The sequence below is a fragment of the Etheostoma cragini genome, chromosome 2 (genome assembly GCF_013103735.1).
Source record: "Etheostoma cragini isolate CJK2018 chromosome 2, CSU_Ecrag_1.0, whole genome shotgun sequence".
Classification (NCBI taxonomy): Eukaryota; Metazoa; Chordata; class Actinopteri; order Perciformes; family Percidae; genus Etheostoma; species Etheostoma cragini.
In genome coordinates, this window is record NC_048408.1 from 8,249,858 (window position 1) to 8,267,357 (window position 17,500).

General features: G+C 40.5%; 1 protein-coding gene and 1 long non-coding RNA gene across 8 annotated transcripts in view; one reads left to right on the forward strand and one right to left on the reverse strand.

Annotated features, from left to right (window-relative positions):
• The window catches only part of LOC117953743, a 14,325-nt gene extending 10,760 nt beyond the window's left edge, over nucleotides 1–3,565 (forward strand). The window contains exon 3 of the long non-coding RNA XR_004658674.1: nucleotides 3,551–3,565. This is a non-coding gene — a long non-coding RNA (uncharacterized LOC117953743). The remainder of the gene's footprint in view (nucleotides 1–3,550) is intronic.
• Nucleotides 1–17,500, reverse strand: part of rgs12b (regulator of G protein signaling 12b) — a 46,787-nt gene that overhangs the window by 11,307 nt on the left and 17,980 nt on the right. For all 7 annotated transcript variants that reach the window (XM_034886183.1, XM_034886175.1, XM_034886147.1 and 4 more), the window contains exon 6: nucleotides 2,394–2,415. In XM_034886183.1, the coding sequence (XP_034742074.1) occupies nucleotides 2,394–2,415 (22 nt within the window). The remainder of the gene's footprint in view (nucleotides 1–2,393; nucleotides 2,416–17,500) is intronic.

A 17,500-nucleotide genomic window follows, 5' to 3' on the forward strand; every position in this document is an offset into this window, starting at 1 on the left:
CACACACACACACACACACACACACACACACACACACACACACTTTTGTGGGCTTCAAGGTAGCGGGTAGGTAAGTGATACAAGCACACACAGGCCTTGAGATGATGAATAATTCAGAGGCGAGGGAGGACGGAATTAAATACGCCGGAGCAAAAGCACATTCATGTGCGCAAAAGGCACACGCACTTGCATGAACATACACATACACAGACAAAACTGCAGTATTGATGAGCAGCTTGGTTAAAGGAAGGCCACTACTGAGACTAATGAGGCCTGCAGGAAGCCCCCATGCTGCTACGCACACAAACAAACTGACATATTAAAAGAACAAGGAAGAATATCTGTCAACCTATTCTTGTTCCGACTCTTCTAATAGATACAAATAAATACAAATTTGTGAGATGGATTCTCAATAGGGCCAATGCATCAAGTAATATAATACTGCTATAGGCCTTAAAATGGCTCAGCAGGTCCAATTGCTGTAATTAACATCAACTGTACAACTGTGTGTAATAAATCTTTTGCTCTAAAAAATACACATTGTGAGTGGTTTCTTGGTGTCAATATATATAACAAGTGGTTTCTATGGATACATTATCATGTTAAACTCAATGACGGATTTCATTAGTTTTCAATAAGTGTATAAAAACGAGTATGAAACAGAATAACCTTAAATTGTATTATAGTGTGTGTCTTTATGAAAAAAAAGCTTTAAAAAGAACTAGTATTCATGTTATTGCAAAATCTGAGTCACAACCAGCCATTTAAGAGTGTAAAATGTTTACTCCCAGGTGTTGGTCGCGACACTAGTTAAAGTCTTCTCCTGAACAGAGGTGGCGCTAATGAGCAAAGGCTACTGTCATTGCTCTTTCTACGGAATAGAAGAAGAAGAAAGAGGTAAACAACGGCAGAACTGGCAGCAGCATTGACGTTAAGGCTTCGATTTGATCAGATGACCTACTTCATCGGATCAAGCCTTTCATTCACCGCAAAAGAACTCATCTTAACCCAGTAAGATATATGAGAGACTTGCAGTCACTCTGAGAGTCCTCGTTCAGGCTTCCTGTTTCCACTTTGTCGCGCGCCGCTCGACATGCAATCAAAATCCTGGCGTGCCAGCGAGATCTACGTCATTTTGGCTTACAGTGACACAGCCAGGAAACAACAATTGACAATCTTTTACTAGTGTTGATTTTCTTTAATCTTTGATTATGATTATTAAGTTTCCCCCAGTATACAAAGAAGAATTTAATTCCAATTTTTCAATATTACTATTTATCATCCAGGGCTCTGGCTGTCCTGATAAGAGTAGCAGCAGGCCACATGCTGGATACTCTATTAAAATTCCTTTATGCTTTCTGTTCTGTAAATAGATTGTTCATTAATTTGAGGTATTTGAAGAATGTACTTTAGCCCTTTAACACTAGAAGAAAGGGACACATTTTGAGGTTATTATGCAATGGTTTTTACCTGATCTGGCCCACTAGAGATCAAATTGGTTCTGTATGTGGGCCATTACTAAAATGAGTTTGACACCCCTGTCCTATGCCACATGCACATAAAGGTGTAAGGAGAGAGAGCTTTGCTCTTCTCTCACAAACAACAAATCCTCCTTTCCACAAACACGTGGTGTGAAGAAGTGGCCATCAACACTACATTGGAGCTGATTGTAAACATGTCTTCCATGCATTCTATACCCCTTTTGTCTTGTTTCTCACCTCCTTCTCTTCCTCCTTTTATCTCCCATCTGCCATGAATTGTCTTTCATGTGCATTTGTGAGGCGTTAAAGCACGATTAGAAGTCTCCTAAATTAGAGACTTTTCGTTATTGTTAGCACATGCTAATTGTGCGCATGACACCAAGAGTTCACTTAAATTAGTTCCGACACAATACTACACAACAGGACAAAGGACCACAGAATAAATGTCTGAAAGGTTTGACATGCTAATTAAAAGTACAGACCCAACAGAATACACATTATTTTGGTAACAGCACCATGTTCTGTATCTCAGGTCCTGTCCATGATTTGACACAAGTTGTTGTTGTGCGGCTATTGTTTACCAATGTGGGACAATTTTTAGGTCACAGCCTGCCAACCCCAATACAGCAGGAAGAGGTGGGACAGATGCTGAGCAGGTGTAACCACAATGAGTAAAAGCAACCACATATTAATGAAGTGTCCACAATGAACATGGTCATAAGCCTTCACTTTAGAAGAGGACAACAGGCCCCACACATTAAGCCATTTATTTCATCCCATTAAATGCTACTTAAAGTAAATCCCAACCACTGAAGGATGAGGGAAGCCAATTAGATAAGCCAACTAGAGAAGATGAGTAAAGTCTTAGATTATAAACAGCTATTCAAATGTTGTAAAGAAGTATCTACTCACCTCCATCGGAGACTGCGGCGGACTGTAAAGGATAACAGAAAGACATGGATTAGCAGATTCCCTCATCACACAGATGACACATATTCATACAAGCACACACAATGCATGTGGGCTAAAAGGCAGCTGCCCGGGCACGCACTTTTGGCCACATGCAGACACAAACACAGAATGACTGTGTTTTTCTCACAGAACCTGGCTCATTATCACACACCCTTTCACATCATGACATAGTCAGGTTAGCGCCCACACTCATTTTGTAGGTGAAACCATCTGAACTGGCTATGCTTGCTCTGCAAGAAAGCCTCCTAGGAGGGGTGAGGCTGTGTGTGTGTCTTTGTGTGTGTGAGTGTGTGTGTATGTGTGAACTTTAGGCCTTTCTCCCCCCTCTTTTTACAGTGAAGGGTGATGTTTGCTTGCATATCTCAACATAACCAATTATAGATAAAGTTATCAAACAAGTATCTAATCTAATCCCACACAACAGACAAAGATGACTAAACAGACACAGTCAAACCAAATTTACTCGAGAGACGCATACACACACAAAGTAGTGATTTTTATCCCAGACATGTTGAGCTAGGATGAGATCATTTGACACAGACATCAGTCACGTAGCTAACTCTGGAACATAGTTGAAACGCTCTGACTCAGAAAGAGAAAAGAAGAGGAGTAGACAAAAGAGAAAAGGGGAAAAGAGACAGAGAGACATGAGGGAGGGTAAGCACCAGTTAAATACAGACGTGTTTGTTAAAGACAGAATAAGGATCAGATCTCTGGTTAAATAATCCACACTGAGCCACGCTGTATTTCTGTCAGAAGCTTTTGTTGCACACACACACACCCTGCCTCTACCCACATAGTGAAAGCAGACTATAATATGAAGAGATCCCAGCTACTACCTTGAGTTAATTCCAGCACTCTGCATGGGCAACCATTATATTGTCACTCAGAGAATTTAAATGAATTTAACCAGTTACTGTCAGCTATTTGAAGTAACCTGATTAATTAAACAGCATTTACAAAAGAAGCCCAGTATATAAGCATTAGCGGGCAGCCATGTGGATACACTGTATTGAAATGCATTTCTAATGTAGTTACTACAAGAACACATGCATTAAGAGTTTAAACATGGAAAGTATCAAAAGACTTGTAAGCAGAGATGTATAGTAATGAAGTAAAACTACACTACTATGCTTAAGTACTAAAAGGCTGTATCTGTGCTCTACTGGAGTATTATTTTTTTCTCCTACTTCCACTTTTGCTTCAGTACATATTTTTGATGGGTAAATTTTTTTTACTCCAAAACTTCTTTTATGTGGTACACCATTACTCGTTACAACCAATCACCGTGAATTTGGCGCAACTTGTAAATTTGACCAATAACCAGAGTTTCCCGCGTTCTCAACCAATCCCAGCAGTCCCACATGCCAGACTTTATAACTGTATGGGAGTGAGAACGCGTTGACGTCAAACGTACGTCGCCAAATTAATTTCCTATTTCTGATATGAAGACGAGACGTGTGTGACTCGAACATCTGACATTTACCAACAAAACGTACAGCGAAAGACCTTGCAAAAGACTTCAGAGCGTTCTACAGACATGTGTACGTTTTACACTCTAAAGTTGTGAGAGCTGCTGCTGTTTCAATCCTGTCAGCTCTCTGCACGGGGCGCGGCTGCTCAGTCCCCCCCGCGACTGTCGTGTTTCAGGAAAAACCGGAGATGAGACGTACAGGATGATCTAAATTGAGGACAGCTACGCTCGTTATTGTAAGTGCAATGATAAGTAAAATCCAATAAGTACTTAATAAACAGTATGAATGTGTGTCCCGGAATAGGAAATTAACTTACAATGTAAAGATCAACAAGCCAATGACACATATGTTCAAGTTTGATTTGTTCAATAAATTATTTTTCGTCTTAAATCCGCCATCAATTTTCACATTATACCAACATTTGCAGCATCCTGAGCCTCTTTGGTAAGGTTACTAGTTACTACTACCTTTTTATTTTTAAAGAATTATACAGTATAAAAAAATATGATATTCAAACTTTTGACTGCTTTCTTTAACAGCTACATAACTCAATGCTCAGTACTTTCACTTTCAGTACTTTAGTACTTTTTAAAATAAACTACTTGCAATACTGAAGTACAAAACCATGTGAATACTTTAGTACTTACACTTAAGTGTGGTGCTTAAGGAGCACTTCAACTTCTACTCAAGTCACTTTATTGACAGAGCACTTGTACTTTTACTCAGGTCTGGGTCTCTAGTTATTTATACATGTCTGCTTGTAGGAGTACGTCTTTGTGTCTAAAAGAATTAATTACTAAAACTGAAACTGACAGTAAAGCAAAAATAGAAGCTTCCTGTAGTCTAAATAAGTCAGTTTCCACAGCTGAACAGTAGGCTGTAAAAAGAAAAAACTCCAGGGCCTCACGTAACCACTGAATCAGTTGTGTTGTTTTGTGATGTATTGTCTGTGCTAGATGTCTGGCTATTTGCGCGTGGCTGCCAGGGTTCATCCCAGGGTATGGGTATGGGAGATGAACCTTTGGTAGCCCAGGCCCCTCACTATTGGGTGGGTATACAGTAGGTGAGCAGGTACGAGTAGCTGGGTGCTTGGGGTTTGTGCTGTTACGCGATGTGTTGGTTTGTGTAATGTGGTCTCAAATTTGTGAAATGTGGATGTAATATGTTATTATACAATGTATTTGCCGTGTGACCGTGTAACTCACACTATGTAGTTTTTAATGTATGTAGTTTTTTTTTTTTTTAGTAAGGCCTGACCAGGGACTGGGGTTGCACATTAGCCTATTGGCTAGAAACCTTTTATGCAACACATCTGAAATCCCCCTGCAGACGTGTTGTGACGGAGGTGCTGACCGGCGAGGTGGAGGCGAGAATAAGCGGATAAGCAATAAAAGAAAAAGCCCAGAGTGGCAAATGGTGAGCAGGCAGTGAATGCACCAAATCATGGCACAAATAAAAATAAAAGTGGAAGGAAGGAAAAGTGGAAATCAAGCCAATAGTGGCAGCGCCACAGCAGATACAGAACAACATGCATCTCAGTGACAGTCCATATTACGCACAATAAGCAGTTTGAACTCACTGATGTAATGCCATTTATTTCCTAAGTTTGAGTATGCTCAGTGGCCCTCATTTATGAAAGGTGCGTACAACCTAAAACAGGCGTAGGGCGGGCGTACGGCGATTCTTACGCAAAGCTCGGCAATGAGATTTAATACAGGAAACATGACGATTCACAACATTTTTATTAAGTCTTCAGGTGTTCATTTGTCTTTTAAAGTGTTGTTAATGGCTACAAGTAAACAATTTCTTTCTTGCAACACTCCGTATCACTGATCTCTTTCTATTCCACATTCTTCCTACAGCCCAATAGGACACACGGTACTGCAAATTAAACTGAGATGTCAGGGTTTCAATCTCCACTTCTGAAAAGTGTTGCTTCCTAGCCGGATTAGGTCTCGCCATGTTGTAAAAAGTAGGGGCGAGGCCTCAAAATCGAGAATATATTGGGAAGTGATAATTCATTTACGATCATTTCCAGCCGCTGCATTTATAAATGTACGACTATTCGTACACTTTGATTGGTGATATACGAACGTTTCATGAATCTCACGTGAAGTCTGTCGTAAGAAGATTTCTGCACTCATATCTGCGCTGGTTTCTACATTAGTTGGATAAATGAGGGCCCATGTGTCCGTAAAAACCAGCGCACAGAAGCTTTCCGTCCGTACGCAACGTTTATACATGAGGCCCCTGTACTCTCTGGTCAGGAAGCAGCATCTTATTTGCCTGGTCTAGACCTTTGATGAGAAAGATGTATACAAAGTGTAACTAGTACACAGTATTGTCTGAAATCAGGCAATTATCTTTTAGCATTAACAATAATTATCCAACCTTAGTTCATAAATCAAATATTACAGTAATGGGGTCACCACAGTAGTCACTCTCTGGTTAGTCAACTCTCAAATGGGTGGCAGTAGCTCAGTCCGCAGGGAGTTGGGTTGGGAACCGGAGGGTCAAGGGTTCAAGTCCCTGAATGGACCAAAAAATATGGAGTGTGGATTGGTGGCTGGAGAGATGCCACTTCCCCTCCTGGGCACTACTCCCCCAACCACTCAGGGCGCTGGTTCAGCTGGCTGCCCACTCACTCTGACCTCTCTCCATTAGTGCATGTATAGGTCCTGAGTAGTGTGTGTATTTCAGGCCTTAGTGTGATTACCAACAAAAGTGTGCACACAGAGTGTAAATTGTAATTTCCCCACTGGGGATTAATAAACAAATGAAAAATATGAACAATAATACAATTGCTGCATACACATATCCTGACAAAGATTAAATGTACACTTTTAACCTAATCAAATTTCAAGGAGGTAACCCCTTTGGGCAAAATATATGTGCTGCTTTGATTCAGGCGCATCTTGGCCATTTTCTCATTTGGGCCAAGCTGTTGTGGCCAGATGGCACTGCCCTGTAATCACTGGGATTAGCTATTTCAGACTGTCCTTGGACGAGTCGAGGTTGGCTCTGGCGTGCAAAAAGAGATTTTGTGTGACTTAATAGTGCTTGATTGTGGTCGAACCGTTGCCCAGGACAAGAGGAAAATGGCAGAAACCTTCCCAGTGGAAACTGGTTACCTGATCCCTAAGCTGATTATACTCTCCCACATTTCACATCTCACACATTTCAACAGTGTGTATTCTCTCTAACGCGAGTTTGTTTCATGTGTGTGTTTGGGCATGCTGTGTATTTTTTAGCCTATGTATGCATGTGGTTGACATCTGTTAGAGGTGTCTTTTGCATGCAGGGTACATTCTTCTGCATGTGTGTGTGTGTGTGTGTGTTCACCCCCCCCTTCCCATTTAGCCCCAGTGTGATCACTTCCAGACATACTTTGTGGTGGAGTGGTTTGGCCCCTAGTCGAGTCCCCTCTACTCTCTATTCTCCCCGCACCTCTAACCCATTTCAAAGTCCCTCCTTTTGTTTGTTCTTTTCCTCCTATCCAGTCATCCCACTCTTTCTTTCTTTGTCTCCCATTACCATCTCTCTCCTTCCATTTTTCCCTCAGGTCATTCTCTCCTCCACTCCCTACCTCTCTCCTTCAACCCTTTCTTAGTCATTCAAGTGGCGTTCCCCCTCCTCTCCTGGCAGATCCTGGTCATTCCTGACAGCCCACAGGGAATGACTGGGGTTTTCCAGACTTTTCCTCCTCTCCCTAACTAATCCACGGAGAAGCTGGAAAAAAATGAAACAGTCTTGATAATAGAAGATTGTAATAACAATTATATTCTCCCCAGTGTGTCACAAAGTGTGTTCTACTTTTAGCCTCCACTGCTTTCAAACCTAGTGAGCTCTACATTACCTCAGTGTTACTAGCAGAAGGGATCTACTGCTAGGTCAGCCCCACAATTGTCTGCAGTTGTTTTCTGCTGAGGCTAATTGTTCACAGATTTTATGAATGATTAATGTGGCTTTTACGTTCCATATATGTAGTAAATGTGCTCATAAAATCAGTACAAAGTCACCACAGCACTAAACTGATGGTCATGATTATGGTTTTTCACATAATCTAAGGAAAGCCTGAGAATGTGTGTGTGGTTATGAATTTTGTGAATTCAAAAAGAACTGTAGCTAATGGTTTCTTTTTATCAATTACCATGTCAACACAGTATTTGTTTTCCATTTAAAAAGCTTCAGAATAAGTCAGTTACGATGTTGCATGACAGCCATTGCTAGGAATATTGTTCTTATAATTCAGTGTACGGGATGCCAAATTGGTGCTGATTTTTAGGGCAGACACAAAACAAAAAAATGACCACAAGACAGAAAGTCCTGCACTTTTAAAATAACATCTTTTCAACAATGAAGTAGAATATCAGTTTGTTCCTATGAAAAGTAACAACTGCAAAGATATAATGATGTTGGCGTGCTACACCCGCAAGCTTATGCCTTATTACCACTGCATGGTTCAGCTGAACTTGACTCACTGTACATCGGTACCAGGTCATGTATCTCTTTTTGTTTTACATTGCGAATATCCTCTCAATGTAAATCTGGGCGAGTGAATAAAAAAAATAAAAAATGGTGGTGTCCTTTGTAGCTTGGTTATTTAAAAATGGCTGGTTTGTGCAGAATGTCCCATGTCACACAGGTGACAATTCTAGTCACATTCTCATTGACCATCAGGAGTCTGCAGCCATGCAGACCATGCAGTGGAAATGCGACATCACTTCAGTCAAATACTTGACTTTCTATACATGTGCATCAAAATGCCCGACTGGGATATTTTTCTGGTGTAGGCACAGCTTGTTATGTGTATTTTTTTAACACATAAAGAAGCAATTTTGTGTCCAAGGTATGTACCAAGTAGGACATTTTACAAATAAAAAATCCACTTGACTGTGTTCTCTGGTGGACAAACTATACCAGGTTGCCTAATTATTCTATATAACGCCAATGCAGTCCTAAAAAGATTGTAGAATAATAATGAATTACTATCAATGCTAAAAAGTCTATAAAATAGTAAAAAAGAACATTACAATTTCATGAAAGCCAAGACGACACGTTTAAATTGTTTGTTCTTTCCAACCATTAGTTCAAAACTCTTTACTATTTATTTTTTGACTAAATAAACATGTTAAAATAATTTTAACTCTGATCATCAATGGACCAATAAGGTCAGCACTTGTTGAAAGACATATTCAGTAATGTCAAATATTTTCTATATTATATTATTTTTTATGCTATATTATTATATTATTACTATCAAAATATAACCAGTCAAGTTGCAGTTTACATAAATGTCTTACATAATATATGTAAAGACTTTGATCAGATTTAATAAATAGTATCAAAAGTTATTAATGTATTATTTGGCAAAACGTGGAAGCTTCAAACACATCTTCAACCCGACAAAACAGGAGATCTACTATACAGTTTCAAGATCAGTGTCACCAATTCAGTGTACCCGTTACGGAGTTGAATGTTGGTCAGAAAATCATTTTTGCAAAACATTATGATGTCACCGTAAACCTGACCTTTTGGATATAACATGTCATCACTTCATCATCTTATCCTATTGGACATTTCTGTGAACTATTATAATTAGTGTAGGAATTCTTGAGAAATGTCCAAAAGTGTGTTTTGTGAAGTCAGAGTGATGTTGATCTTTGACCAATAAAATCTAATCAGTTCATCCATGAGCACCAGTTGACATGTGTGTCAAATGTGAAGAGATTTCCTCCAGGGGATCCTGAGATATTGCCTTCCCAAGAATGGGACAGAAGGACAGATGGACATGTGGGATACTAGGGCTGTAATCTCCCAGTCAACTAGTCGATTTATTGGTCGATACCTTCCGGCTCGACCAAAATTCTGATTGGTTGATTTTTTGCCTTGTTATTTCATCAGGTGGAAGCATAGACCGTTACGGTCTATGGGTGGAAAGCACTAATTGCTAATTGGGGTGTTTTCACTTTTTTTGGATTAGCCCAACCCACTGGGGACAGATTGAAGAAAGAACTAGAAAGCCTTGTTTTAGTGGTTTGTTGAATATTTATTTAATTGGGAGTGTTTAATTTACAGTCAGTCCTCCTCTACCATGTCGAAGACATTGCCAGTGTGGCAGCATTTTACAAAAATAGATAACGGGGGAAAAGTTGAATGGAAAGTTTTCAAGCAACAGTTTGCATTTCGCAGCTCGACTTCAAACATGGCAGATCACCTAAAAACGGTAAGCTAACTTTTCTGCGTTAGGTTGCCCTAGCTGTATGGAGTAGGCTATATGAACATATCAGAATTGGCATATTGAATAGTTTAATAATGGTTTTATAAATACCGGCGTACCCACCCGCAACTACGGTAGCGTTCCCCAGACACACCCAGACCCCGCTGGATGTTAAGCCTCTATCATCCAAACGCAAAAAATAATATCACGGAAGGAATTGTCGACTTTATTGCTCCGCATATAAGGCCCCTTGCTGTTGTGGAGGGCTGAGGCTTTAAGAACTTTGTTAAAATACAGCGCCAGCACGCCACACCACACCTCCTCCATGCGACGACATGCACAGCGCGCTGATGCAGCGCTGTCAGAGCCGACAGACGAGTGTCATTTTAGTGCAAAAATAATTAGGTCAAAAACGATTTAATATACTGCAAATAGCCTACAAGGACAAGTACTGCGTGACAGTACAGTTAATTAATCTAACGTTTTTTTTCCCCGGCCCTCCGCACCCCCCGACCCCCAGTCGATTTATAGTTGATATTTAATGAATTTAGTCGACCAAGATTATCTTTGGTTGATTACAGCCCTGGTGGACACACAGAGAGACAACCTGTACACATCATGCCTCTGCCCACCAAATATTATGGTGTTCTGAGAAGTGCTGTGCTCTGAGCAGGGATACAGTGGAAGTGTTGTGTACAGTTATACAATGAACACACTCTCACGTCCACTTCAACCAAAGATAAGATGGCTGAATCACATGTCTTCACCACACTTACTGGCAACACACACTAGTCTGGTTCAAACTTCCACGCTTATTTTTCCTGCCTAGTACATGGCTGCTGCTGATAGGTGGGATTTGTATTGTTAGATTACTTTATGATTTTAATGATCAGTAGCATTTAAATGACTGGCTGGATTATATGTAGTTCAAAAACATGATCATTTTGTCAACAGGTCACAACGTGTTTGTACACCAACATCCTCCCTGAACATAAAATGCCACCTTGTAGCCACATGCCTAGCTTGTTGATGTTGGGTTTGTGTGTGTGTGTGTGTGTGTGTGTGTGTGTGTGTGTATGTGTGTGTGTGTGTGTGTGTGCAGGGAGTGGTTGGTCACTGTGTGTACAGGTCCCAAGTGCTTCATTAGCTGTGACTCTTGGGAGACGGGTGGCTTACATAATCTGTTATGAAGCCTGGACGTCGGGTTCAAACTATGGCAAAACACAGGGTAGAATTTACAGCTGTTCATTCTCACTGTTATCATAATATTAATATGTTAAACTCCATACAAGTCCCCTTAAACAATCTCAAGTTTCCGAAAATGTTCCCTGTCTGTTTACATGCATCTAGAAGGATGATGATTCCTGGAAAGAGACGTTCTGTTTTATAGGATAAGACACAGAGCAGCCAGTCACACTTAACAGAGTGAATTAAAATAAAGTCTATCTGTGGGAGAAACTGTCAGGGATAACATATGCACTCACACACACTCTTCACACACTCTCTTGCACACTCTCTCTCTCTCACACACACACACACACACACACACACACACACACACACACACACACACACACACAAAGACAACACTGTTTGAACCACAGGAACCTATTCCTGGCTCCAACACTGGAACTGTAACTGCCACCTTTGGTGGGGAATGATATGACTTAGGAGACTTAATATGGAAGAACACTGAACATATCTTCTGTCTACTCTATGTACCTGTAAACACTGGCATTACTACAGGAGGCCGCACCTATAACGGAAACAAATGACACACACATACTGTCATTTGCATGCAAACACCCTGACACACACACGCTTCCAGCTGAGGAGGAAGCTGTTGCACCAACAGTCTCAATGTGTGTGAGTGCCTGTGTGTTTACTTTTGAATATGAGGTGAATAGGGGCTGCCATTGAGAAGGCCAGAGTCCCCCTGCCAGGACTGGCAACCATGAAACCGCTTAGCTTTAGCAGAGTTTAAGCTGAGGAGAACAAGCTGATTAGGTTAATGATCCAAAAGTCAAATGAGGCTCTGCAGGTGTGAGCACGGGTGATGATGCTCTCCATGCATTCCAGGAAGATGAAGAAAACAGATTTGCACAAATCTAATCTAAAAAGGCAGATTTTCAAAAACATGGACTAAATCCATGTATAAACAAACATTTAGCGATCAGCAAAACTCTGTGTCAATGGCCGTATGTGTTCACCATCTAAACGTCCCTACGAAAATTCCCAAACTTTTTTTTTTATTCCTAAGTGAAAACCTCTGTGACCGTCTCTGGAATTCTGGGATAAAGCCCAAAATCCCTGCCATGCATTCAGGAATCAATATCCACTCTCTATGAAAGGAAGGAATGTGGATCATGTTTGTTTTCCTGCAGGGAGCCACACAGGAGGTGTGACTCAGAGTCCGAGCTGGTGATAACAATTTGTTTTACTTGGCTGGATGCCTTTAAACCACACAGACAGAGGAGGGTGCAAGACGTTAACACAATACAATCTGATCAGATACTTCCGTCTGAACACACTCACAGCTGCCAGTCCACACCGAATTAAGTGGAATTCACAAGAAATTAGTCAGGTTAGTCAGCTCACCTTTCCATTGTCTTACAGCTGTTTTTTTATCTCACTTTCCTTTACAAATACACACACCAGATGAGTCTTTGAGGAAAAACCACACACAGTATGACTTATGAGGCAAGGAAAAAAAGCTCTTTCTGTATTTGCCTCCATTTGTCTCAATCTCTGGCCCAGTCTCTACCCCACTTTCTCTTCCTCTCTCTTTCTCTCTATGTCACTCTCCAGCCTGAAACACATCTGGCTTTGAGAGGAAAGGAAACACCCTCGAGCCGTCTCTTGTTAGTCTTTCTGTCTCATTTTACCTTTACACACAGTTTCCCAGGCACCACCATGTTCCTTCTTTCTTAAACACCAGACAGGGTGACTTCTCCATTTCAACTTTTGTATTGTTTCTCTCCCAAGAGCCCTTGTCCTCGCCGTGTATTTTGTCTTCATTTCTCTTCATTTGCTTTTTTATAGATGCCCTCTCTCCCATCCCTGTGTTTTGCTTTCATATGGTCTTCAGGTCATGGATTCATCTTTTTCCCTGGGTACTTTGCTGTAGGTAATAGTCCCCTAGTTCCTTCATCTGTCCCTTTCTATCTTACTTGTAGTTAACAGAAATACATTGTCACTTGCACTGAATAACATTCCCATTTCTCTTTTCTCTTCCCCGTTCCATCCTTCTCTGATTTTTGTCATTAACTGGGAATAAATAACGGTAAAAGTGCTGCTGATTTTTTCCCACTCTTGGCATTTTGGCAGCATTACAACTAGACTGTGGTTTGTTAGTTAAAAAAAACTTTGACTCATAAATCAGAGGATATTTGAATATTTTGAATCCAGCATTAGTCAACTTTGCTTCTACTGACCTAAATAAACAAGTCTGTCCTCCAATCACTTCCATTTGCTATAAGTAAAAAAAAAGTACGGAAAGATGTGCACTCTCTCTATGCAGACCACTTGTGCAGCATTGTACAGTAAGTGTGTGTGTGCATACTACTCACTGTATTGAAGTTCCAGACTCGCTTGAAGGAGAGCCTCTTCCTCAGGCTCATCCTGCTCTCCTCTCACACAGGAGTTAACCCACTGACTGCTCAATCTACATGTCTGAACCACACAAACACACATGAAAACAGTCACACTCGAACACACACACACGTGCGCTGAGGCTAACAGAGCTTCTTCAGGCTAGGGCAGGAAATTCATGCAGACAGCTGACTTGAATGGAGCCATGCCTCAGCATGCCTGTCACACACACACGCACGCACACACACACACACAAACACACACACACCTAAGAATTCATCTTAAACGATCTGCTTTAGCTGCACTAAGGAGATACAATAATGTATCTTACTGTTAACATTCTCTCTCAGTCTCTCTTACTACATCATATATGTCTCCCTCTGTTTCCCACACACTCCTCCACACTCTTAGCTGACAAACTGACTAGGAAGTTCCATTCTCTCAGATACTCGGCTCCGTTTCCATAGTGACACGCCCCCATCAGGCAGCAGTTACCAAGAAGGGGAGGGAACAAAGGCAAGCCTGCCAATCATGCTGCAGCACAGCACTTAACTCTCCACCCTCGTCCTACTCCTTCTTGTTCAAATCACAGTTCAGCAGGTTGAGGTATGATCCAATTTGACTGTTGGATGTTTTCTCATGATTTAATTTTTTTTATTTTTTATTCCTTGCTTCATGTATTTTAAACAGAGAGAGAAGAAGAATTGGAGGCAAAAGGGTAAAGAGGAAGAAGAGAAAGGGTGTACATCTAGCACCCACTTTAAAATTAATTAATACTGCAGGTTTGTTAAAAGGTCAACTGGAGCAAACAAAGGCACTTCACAGGATGGAGTACCCATTAAGCACACACACACACACACACACACACACACACAAACAAACAAAGGCTGCAATTGAATTTGTAAATGTGGCCTTGAGCCTACACCTAGCTCCCCCTAATTTCCTGTTTTGGCAAAAAAAATAGTAAGAGTTTCTGTTACGCCTTCTCCTATACCTCCACAGTCTATCTTTTTGACGCCACTGTCTCCATCTGTAATGACTCACAGGTGTGTACCATACAGTGATAGGAAAACACATGATTACCAGAAAAATGTTGCGTGCGTGTGTGCGTGCGTGCGTGCGTGCGTTTTATCTGTTCTGGGTCAAGCATATAGGAACAAGCTGTGTGTGTGCTTATATGTTTGTGGATTTTTACATTTTATTTTATAATTACAAATATACTATTTCATAAATGAATTTCAAATCATTGCTTTATACATGGAAATATGCGTTGTCTTCCTTACAAACCACAACCAACTCTCTTGTCTTTACTCTCTGAACTGGACTTGTATGACTGCCAGACTTTAAAGCTGTAGTGAATTGAAATGTCCAGTTATTGAAATTTGTCTTTTGTCTTTTCATCTCGTGTATTTAGGGTCTCTAGCCTTGTAGGATGTAGCACCACCCAGAAGAAACAGAAACATCAAAGAGCTCAGCTGCACCCTCTAACAACAGAAGAAAACCAGTAACATTTAAAGCTAGTTTTTCCCTCACTTATTTTTAATGAAAAAGTGCAAGTTTGATTGGCTCAGAAAAGGTCATTTTAACTGCACCACAAGAGCCATCTGAGCCCATAGAGCTTAAGATGCAGCGCCATATTGTTGGTGAAGTAAATGTAAACCTTCCACGTCCCCGTATCATAGCAACATTGGGGATGGCTCCAGCATTAAGCCTCCCCACTACTCACACACACTCACACACACACACGCACACAGAGGCTTATAGCGCTGCCAATGCCCTAATTACCAGAGCTTCTAACACTAAAGAGTCTGCCCAGTTGAGCCCTAATTTTTAAAACTTTCAAGTTTGCTTGGTTCAGCTACTTATATCAAATACACCTCAAACATTTAGAACAGTTCGCTGGTCTTTCACACATCTGTGAAAGACCAGGAAGAACTATGAGTGGTGTTTGAGTAACCTGTGTGCAAGTTCGGTCCATAACATATCCGTCAGCACAGAGTAAGAAAGAAGTACCGGGCGTCACACAGAATAAAAGGGATGTGACAAAGTTTTGGTTGGCTAAATCCACATCCTGATGAGAAAAGGAACAGGTGAGAAAAGAAGAAAAGAGAAGAAGATAACGCTCTCTCTATAGTCTAATTTCTGTGGTCTAGCCAAGCAGCTCTGTTTCCTTTGTGTGTGTGTGTGTGTGTGTGTGTGTGTGTTGGGGGGGGGGGGCGGTTCAATATTAAAGGGAAATATTCTCCTCTGCGTATTGTTACTGTGTAATCTGATGTCTGCAAAGAAACTTTACACACGGTTGTGTGTAAGTACATTTTGTGCTTCTCCAGTAAATTCCTATTACTGTAACATCTTAAAGCAAACCACATATATTTACATAGCTGAAATAACAAGTATAGGTTTGAATCATAGTTTATTGCCTTACAGGAAGTTGGTTATATTAGGTTGCAGTTAGCAGCATTTGTCAGCCACTATATTATCATGTCCCCTGTTGCCTATTTCTAACTTGTGATGGCTATTTGTCTTAGATGGCAGGCTTTGGAACATGCTAACATACTAAAAAGGTAGTTGAACAAACAATCCATTATTATACTGTGATATAGTTTTCAGGAAATTCAGTTACAAAACAGTTTATGGGATTTTTGTCACATGTTTTTTAACTTTTGCAAATCATTATCACATTGAAGAACATTAAAAAACTTTAAGATAATAAATAGGGGGAACTGGAACTAATATCTTAAATTAAGCAGTTGAGACAGACAAAGTACAACAACGCAGGAGGAATCTACAGGTGTTTTTCCATAATGGTTTAACCAACAGTTGGTTAACAATACATGGAAAAACATCTCTGTCAAAAGGAACCATATTTTTTCTGCAGAGAAGAGTTCATCGTTTCTCTTTTTCTTGCACACTAATATGTTAATTTAACAAAACTCAAGGCTGCCCTCTGCTGTCATGACGGAGGCTGAGGCACTGAACAGAGCAGAGCAGGAGAAAAGCATATGGTTTCTTTAAAGAATTTTCTTCTACAGCTACGGAACAAGGGGTGCAAGATATACCGACTCAATATCGTTATCGCATTATCATGTAGCGCAATATTATATCTAGGGGTGCGAGATATATTGACTCAATATCGTTACCGCAATATATTAAAAGTTTTGCAATAAGTATGCAATAACTTGTAAATTTTGTAGAGCGCTGCGTCCCGTCCGTTGGCTGTGTGGCTTAGTTGTATTTAATTTAGGGCCCGCTTGAAACGCTATAATGATCATGTTTCACTGACCTGTTACCGTGCCACTTGCAGATGTTTGTTCACCTCAGCACACAGGTCCGCTACAGCTACATGACAAACCCTATGGAGTGTACATGTGTGTGCATATTTCAACAGAGTGAAGGCGTAAGTGAAGAAATAGATATAGACAACAAAATGGAAAGAATCAGAGAAGAGAAAGAAAAGTTGTGTCCTGTTCTCTTTAAAACTGTCCAACCAGTAAAACATGCCCTGTTCTATAGACATGGTCCTTATTTATTTATTTTATACTGTCCATCGAGTAAAACATGTCCTGTTCTATAGACATGGTCCTTATTTATTTATTTTATACTGTCCATCCAGTAAAACATGTCCTGTTCTATAGACATGGTCCTAATTTATTTATTTTATACTGTCCATCGAGTAAAACATGCCCTGTTCTATAGACATGGTCCTTATTTATTTATTTTATACTGTCCATCCAGTAAAAGATGTCCTGTTCTATAGACAT